Source organism: Myotis davidii, unplaced genomic scaffold (assembly GCF_000327345.1).
Source record: "Myotis davidii unplaced genomic scaffold, ASM32734v1 scaffold61, whole genome shotgun sequence".
Taxonomy (NCBI): domain Eukaryota; kingdom Metazoa; phylum Chordata; class Mammalia; order Chiroptera; family Vespertilionidae; genus Myotis; species Myotis davidii.
In genome coordinates, this window is record NW_006291729.1 from 1,297,065 (window position 1) to 1,304,483 (window position 7,419).

General features: G+C 51.5%; 1 protein-coding gene across 2 annotated transcripts; it reads right to left on the bottom strand.

The window, feature by feature from the left end:
• Nucleotides 1-1,279: 1,279 nt before the first annotated feature.
• ODC1 (ornithine decarboxylase 1) lies at nucleotides 1,280-6,045 on the bottom strand. Of its 2 annotated transcripts, XM_006765173.2 has the most exons (11): nucleotides 5,904-6,045; nucleotides 5,680-5,816; nucleotides 5,262-5,435; nucleotides 4,951-5,123; nucleotides 4,566-4,700; nucleotides 4,369-4,450; nucleotides 4,118-4,201; nucleotides 3,016-3,178; nucleotides 2,823-2,935; nucleotides 2,524-2,738; nucleotides 1,280-1,557 (listed from the first exon to the last, which is right to left on the bottom strand). In XM_006765173.2, the coding sequence occupies exons 2-11, from the start codon at nucleotides 5,785-5,787 to the stop codon at nucleotides 1,410-1,412; spliced, it is 1,395 nt and encodes a 464-aa protein (XP_006765236.1). In that variant the 5' UTR covers nucleotides 5,788-5,816; nucleotides 5,904-6,045; the 3' UTR covers nucleotides 1,280-1,409. The 2 variants fall into 2 exon arrangements, with proteins under 2 accessions (XP_006765236.1, XP_015420409.1); XM_015564923.1 differs by lacking the exon at nucleotides 4,566-4,700.
• Between the last annotated feature and the right edge of the window lie 1,374 nt (nucleotides 6,046-7,419).

Consider the following 7,419-nt stretch of genomic DNA (forward strand, 5'->3'; position numbering starts at 1 on the left):
AATACGTGTCTCCCTCCTCACAGATGCCCTCACCAGCGCACCACACGCACCTGAGAACGGAGAGGCTGGTAAGGAGAGGCTGGTAAGAAGGCGTGCTGCAACCCTCAGGTGTAAATGGCTGAGCAGACTGATCTGGCCTGGAGGTGCCCATGGGAGTCCCGCCTCCCTCGGGCGCCGGGTCCTCCCTGGTGAGTGCAGTTGACACAGCACACGCCCGGGGAGTTTTGGGAAGCCACTGCGAATGTTCTTTTCTTTTTAAAAATCTGAGCCCAAAGTGAGGGAACCACACCCAAGAAACTGACATTCGTAACTGTCAGTAGGAGTGCCGGGCCCACACGGGGCGAACAACCCCGTGTCGCTTTTTTTCTTAAGGGACACCAGTCACAGTGGACTAGGGCCCAGCCGGCAGCCTCACTGAGCCCAGACCCCAGCCAAACCCATGAGAAGGGTGGAGGCAAGAAACATGGCCAGTGGGAAGGTGAAGAAGCTGCTGTTTCTGAGTGCAGCCGCCTCTGCATGGGCCTACTTTTGGGGGGAATGTAGCGGTCAGAGAAGAAGGCAGAGATCTACAAGAGAGTGTCGCTGGATTTATTAAGGTGATTGCCAAATGCCGCACTCCATTCCTGACTTGTAGCCATGCAGCCTGCCTGGGGAGTGTGGCCCAGGTTGGGAGGGAACGCCCGGTCTACAGGCAGGTCTCCGAGGCCTCATGCGCCTCCCCTGGGCACTGGCTGGGATGGAGGGAGCAGGGGCCAGTCAGTGACCAGGGGCTTCGGGCACTGCAGTCCCAGCACCCGTGGCCCTTTGGGCGGACTGAGCCATGAGGGTAGACATTGGCCACTGCCAGCTGCTGAGACATGGCCTCGCTCATCCACCCTGCTCCCTCCAGCTGCCTGGGGCTACCTCCTCCCTTCCAGAATCCCCAGCAAACTTCATGCAGGACTCATGGACTTGACACAGAAATGCCCAACAGAAAAGGCATGTCCGAGGAGTTTCACCAACTCTCAAGTCCTCTGGGGAAATGAAAACATGGATTCCCACTTGTAAAAACACAGGCAAGGCGAGCCGTGTGGAACAGACACACTGAAGATCTCCCAATGCCCAATTTCCAAGGTACTTTATTGTTAAAACGGGTCACAACACTAAGCCTCGGGTTGGTTCTGCCAACACACAAGCTACAAATGCTTGCCTGGCAGCTGAGGGGCGCTCTGCGGTAGCATGTTTGAGAATTGAATAAAAATCCGTACAAAACAAATATTCAAATAGTTTCCAGGCCTAGGCCTTCCACCTTGTTCCATCTGTGCCACCCCCACTTACAAAGACATTCCAAACTAGCAATCATTAAGTTAAGTGGTCCCCCCAAATCCCTTGTCAAGCTACACTCGCGTTAACAGCTACAGGAATGGCGTCTACACGTTCACACGGGCTGACGCGCAGGCTGCTGGGAGGAGCTCCATCCCGCTCTCCCAGGCGCAGGACACAGGCAGGGCGCCGGCGTCCTCCTCCACCTCCGCCTCGGGTGGGAAGTCGCGGTTCTGGATTTGCTGCATCAGTTGCCTGAGAGAGAGAGAAGGGCACGTTCAGGAACCCGAGTCACCACACCGAGCAGCTCCCAGTAACTTATCCATGAGCCACTTCCTTCCTTGGTCCCTGTCATGAGGAAGCACCCAGTATTTCTAAAGCTAGCATTTCTCCGGAACCCCCTTTTGGGCAATAAGGAAACCACAGGTCACATGCATTCATTAAAATATTCCCGCCACATAGAAATATCTTAACCAGACTTTTCTAAAATGGTTCTGGATCAGGGACCATCTGAAAATACAAATCACAATTACTGGAGAGATTTTTCCATTCATTTATATTCTCCAAATTTTCTAGAGCAGTGGTTCTCAACCTTCCTAATGCTGCAACCCTTTAATACAGTTCCTCATGTTGTGGTGACCCCCGATTTCATTGTTACAAATTGAACATAATTAAAGGATAGTGATTAATCACAAAAACAATATGTAATTATCTATGTTTTCTGATGGTCTTGTTCGACCCCCAAAGGAGTCGTGACCCACAGGTTGAGAACCGCTGTTCTAGAGCATCTCCCTAAATAGGGAGAAAATAAACATAGAAAACGTTCTATTTAATCAAGCAACATAATTCCTTTTAATTAGAGAGATGAGAGCATAAATTGAAGAAGGTATCTATTCCTTTTTTTCCCTAAAAAGTACATTTACTAAAGCTGGGGACACTGACACCAGGAAGGGCTGAGGACAAGGAAGGGCTGAGGACAGAAGCAGCAAAAGGGAGGGACTGGGTGGGGCTGAGAAGGCAGAAAGAGGGCCTCGGAGACCGGTCCAGGGGTTAGCCCAGGACGAGCTCCCACTGCTGCCCTGGTAGTAAGTCCTGTGGGAACCCTTAGAGTTTAGGAGCTGCTCTAGGGGAAGAAGAGGGGGGAGGGACAGGTGCGGGGCTCCCGGAAGGGAGAGCGCCCCGAGGTCTCTTATCAGGCCACACACACGCACTGTCACTAACCATGTTGGCCCTGACATCACATAGTAGATCGTTGGCCTCTGGAACCCATTGAAAGTAGAAGCAGCAGCCACGGTATAAGCACCCATGTTTTCAAAGAGCATCCAGTCCCCCACGTGCATCTCGGGCAAGCCGCAGCGCTCCACGATGCGATCGAGGCCGTCACAGGTCGGTCCCCAGATGCTGGATGAGTAGTACTTCTCATCTGGTTTGGGCCTCTGCATTGGAGAGAAACAAACCTAGTTACACTCACTATGACCAGTCATCTTCCCTCGCACACACAGCACACTGACGGGAGGTACCTTCTGCAGCAGGGGCTTCACGTGCGCATGATCGTAGAGGATGCAGTTAAATGACCCGTACACTCCGTCGTTCACGTAATACATGAAGGTCTTCTCGCTCGACTCCTCCTCATCTAGGAGGAAGATCAGTCTCAGTGACCACCTCTGTACCAGCTTCCACTTACATGAGCAACGACTTCCCCGTTATACCTACCATCAGAGCCCGTTTGCTCCTTCAAGACCAGCTTTTTGGCAATGATATTAACCGCAAGCGTGAAAGCTGATGCAACATAGTATCTGCCCGGCTCAGCTATGACTGTCACTCCCGAGTCTGATGGAAAATACTTGTCCAGGGCTGGGTTGATGACACTGGTGATCTACGGAGTGAGACAGACAGACAGACAGACAAGCACAGTCGGCCATCAGGGGAACCAGGCGGTGGAGAGCGCAGCGCTGTGATGTGATATGAAATGTCTGCACAGCCTCAGCAGAGGCTCTCATCACCAGGCAACAGTGAACACTAAACACTGCCCCTCAGAACCAGCCTGCGTACCCCGTGGTTTCCCGTGGGCTCCCCTCGAGCTATCCTTCTGTCCTCCAAGATGTTACAGGGACCATTTTATCAAACGATAAAACAAATGTATTACTACTTACTCAGGGATCAGCGTGCCCCCAAGTGTTTTTATCTAGCAAATACATGCCAACAAGATAAAACTCTGTTCTGTCAACCTCACATAATTTTAACAAATAACAATGTGGATATTTTATAAACTTCAACACCATTTAATGGGGCTTAACTTCCTAAGTGACTAAACACTTCATGTTTTAATAGAGGAAATACAAGTTCTAGCAAAGCACATTTGGTATAAAGATGAACAGCAGGTCCCCCAATTACGTCGCTTTGTTCAAATGTTGTCATTTTGCTGTAACACGTGAGCAGCCATTGGAGCTGAACCCTCACCCTCACGTACACCCATCAGCCCAGGATAAAACAGTTTGCTCTGAGTTGTCTCATTTAAAGTCACAGGACCTATTACTGACATAAGTGAGCACTTGCTGTACTAAAGTCAGCGTGTTCTCTCATCGCCACAGCAACATTTCTTAATTGTTTCCCAAGACATTTTAGGAAGTGACTCATATGTCAGGAAACCAAAGAATGTTAAGCACAGGTTTAAACGGCACAGAAGTCGCTCAGGACATTTATCTTCACGTTTGTCCAGTCCCTCTGGTTATCAGCTACAACACGCGGGCTGTAAAGTACTCCTCTAGGGGACTTGCCGAAGCAGCTACCACCGACCAGCTTTGCTAGGAATTACCTCCTCAAATTTAAGCTTTGCATCCTCAGATCCAGGAAAGCCACCGCCAATGTCCAGCAGGTACATGTTGAAACCAACCTCAGCCTGGAGGCAAGAAAATTAGGTCAAACAGCGAGATCTGTAACAAGTCATGAAGAATGGAGGAGGCTTCAGCCTCTGCCATGAGAGGACTCCTCCAAAGGCCCATTCTAGAATTGAGACTAGTTCTGCCGGCCCTGCCCACCTCGCACCGGGGGTTTACATATACTCACCCCCATGTCAAAGACACAGCGGGCGTCAGAGATGGCCTGCACAAAGGTCTCAGGGTCAGTGCAGCCACTGCCCACATGAAAGCTGAGGCGATAAAAAGAACACGCCATTTATTATTTCTGAAGGTAACTGTTCACAGTGGGGAACAAACTGTAAAACTTGCACTGTCTTAGGCCCTAACCACCCCCCACGGTCTCACCTGACACCGATGACGTCGATGTTCAGCTCCCTGGCCCGCTCCAGAAGCAGCCTGCTGGTCTTGAGTGTGGCACCAAATTTAACACTGAGGCGACAGACTGCTTTGGAGTCATCGGTGGCGATGCGCAACACCAGCCTAGAAGCACGGGGAGCGCACCCACGTTACGGGGCGGCCCACGGACATGCTCACCACACAGACCCCTCGCTCTGGTCCGTGGTGAGTCTCACACGGCTTTCCTAGCCAAGAGGGTTTCAGCTCTTTCCCACGCGGCCCCTGACCCAGCACAGATAATTCACTGGAGTACAAAGATCAGCAACTGGAAATCTGTGCTTGTTGGGCAACACATAGACCCCGTCTCCGACCCTGCCCTCGTGGAGGAACTCACTTTGCCTTTGGGTGTGCCCTGGCAACTTTCATCAGCTCCACTTCGCTATCGAAAGTCATCATCTGGACTCCGTTATTGGCAGCGTATTTAATCTGAGACACTTGTTTACAAGGGTTTGCATAGATGATCCTCTCTGGAGGCACCCCAAGACTCTGCACCAACTGTATTTCAGTCTGAAAAGGAAGAGATGTTACACTATACATATGTAGCTAACAGTGAAAGAAACAGAAACATGGGAAGTTGTCACATCACAGCCCCGCCCCCCATCTACTGCCCAGGAAACAACTTAAGCTGCGTCTCGTCTCGCTCACCTTGCTGGCGCAGTCAAACCCCGTCCCGATGGCAGCTAGGGTCTTCACTATGGTCCTGCTGTCATTGCATTTGACTGCATAAAAAGGGGTGACCCGAGGAAGAGCTTTTAGCCACCGCAGATGTTTCTTTAGAATGTCTCCCAGGTCCGCAACGTAGAAGGCATCTTTGTCGTCCTACAGAAAGAGTGGGCACGCAGGCGTGAGCAGTAAACAAAGTGCACCCACGGCCTCCTCTTTCCCGTCACCTCAGTTCATTCACCGACATGACTATCAAAATTATTTGGGATGATCCACAGCCAATTAAACTCTAAATTCCCCAACAAGACTGTAAGTTCCATCGCACTTCCCAGATCCCACTGAAGTTCCCCGGCTGCCGCACTGCCCGGCGACGCTGCCAGCATGGACTGCAGACACTTACTGAGGAAGAGACTTCGTTAATTTTCTGGTCCAGGATGTCCTTGGCAGTAAAGCCCTCATCGAGGAAATGGCAGTCAAACTCTTCATCACTAACGCTGTTCATGTTCATGGTTTCTGAATGTTCCGAAACGCAACACTCTGCAAAAGGGTGGAGACATTCATTCAGAAGCCTAGATACTTAGTCATTCTGAACAAGATTAACGTGCAGCAGCCAAGAATACTTACAAGGAAAATGAAGAGACGGGACTTAGGGAGTTATTGCCAGCTGTTCAGAGGCGGCTCTCCAGGAACTCCCAGTCCACGGGACACGGGTCCCCTCCGGGCAGCAGCGGGAATGCCTGGTAATACAGACGTGATGTCCCCTTAGGACGCATCGAGCGGACACACTGGGCCCTAACCCGCCTCCCCAGGAAGCAGGGCTGCTCACACACGGCACAGCTCACTCTCTGGGTTTGGGAATCCCATTACTCCTGGGAGAAGTCATGAACCCACAAACCTCTAGAGCAGTGGTTCTCAACCTTCCTAACGCCACGACCCTTTAATACAGCTCCTCATGGTGTGGTGACCCCCAATGTCATTGTTACAAGTTGAACATAATAAAGCACAGTGATTAATCACAAAAACAATATGTAATTATATAAGTGTTTTCCGATGGTCTTAGGCGACCCCTGTGAAAGGGTCGTTCGACCCCCAAAGGGGTCGCGACCCACAGGTTGAGAACTGCTGCTCTACAGCATCTGTGGACAGCAGACTCAACACCTCAGAGCAGCACACGGAAGTCCCATACACAGGACTGTGCATCTCCATAAGCACTTTAAATTACACAGAATCATTTCCAGTAACGAAAAGGCATCATGGAAACATCCAGGGCTCAACTTACAGGGTGCTCTCAAGTTTCCTGGGAATTTTAGGAGCTAATTTTATGTGCAGGGTGGGCATGTATTTTTAAAACTGCGTCTTCAAATCAACATAATATCTCATAGTGTAGCTGACCAGAAAAGTCAGCGTTCTTAGACTAGTGTGGCTACTAAATTAGCAATTCTGGGAATCCCCACAGGCACTCTAGTATCTGCAATATTTGCTTAAGCAAACAAACATGAGTGACTTATGGGTAAGCAAAAAGCTCGGAACAATCAGAGCCACCGTCCTTGGACTTGATACACCATGACCGTGGTGAACGCCATTACTGAAGCTGACCGGCTTCCTGCCGGGGAGTGCAACCTGCTTCAGTGCCCGCAGCACACGGGGCAGAGGCCGGGCAATGGTCCGAGGCCGCAGCTCGCTCTGGCCCCGGGCATCTGAGGTCCAGGGGGACGGAAGCCGGAACGGAAGCCGCGGGGAGGCCCGCTGCCATCCATCCGACCCGTGCAGGGTGCGAGCAGAAAGAATTCCTTCCAGCCTCCGTCCAATCATTACTAATGTGACTGTTGGGCACTGCCAACCTCCCGACTCAGCCCTCGGGCCACGCAAGGGACTGAGGCCGGCAAACCCCTCTGGCCTCTGGGACATAATCACAGCCCGTGGGCGGCGGGGCACCTGCGTTAAGTAGGGTCTTGTTGAGTGTGTACCGCTGAGGCAATGCTCAGGCTTAAACCGGAACGTTTCCTTACATAGATCGCTGCTCTCCTGCATCTTGGAAGCTCATCTGAGCACCTGGCGATGGAGAGGGCTGACCAGGGGCACCTCCAGGGCGCCGGTGGCCGAGTTACCTACAGGTCGGACCCATCGGCACCTGCTAGGA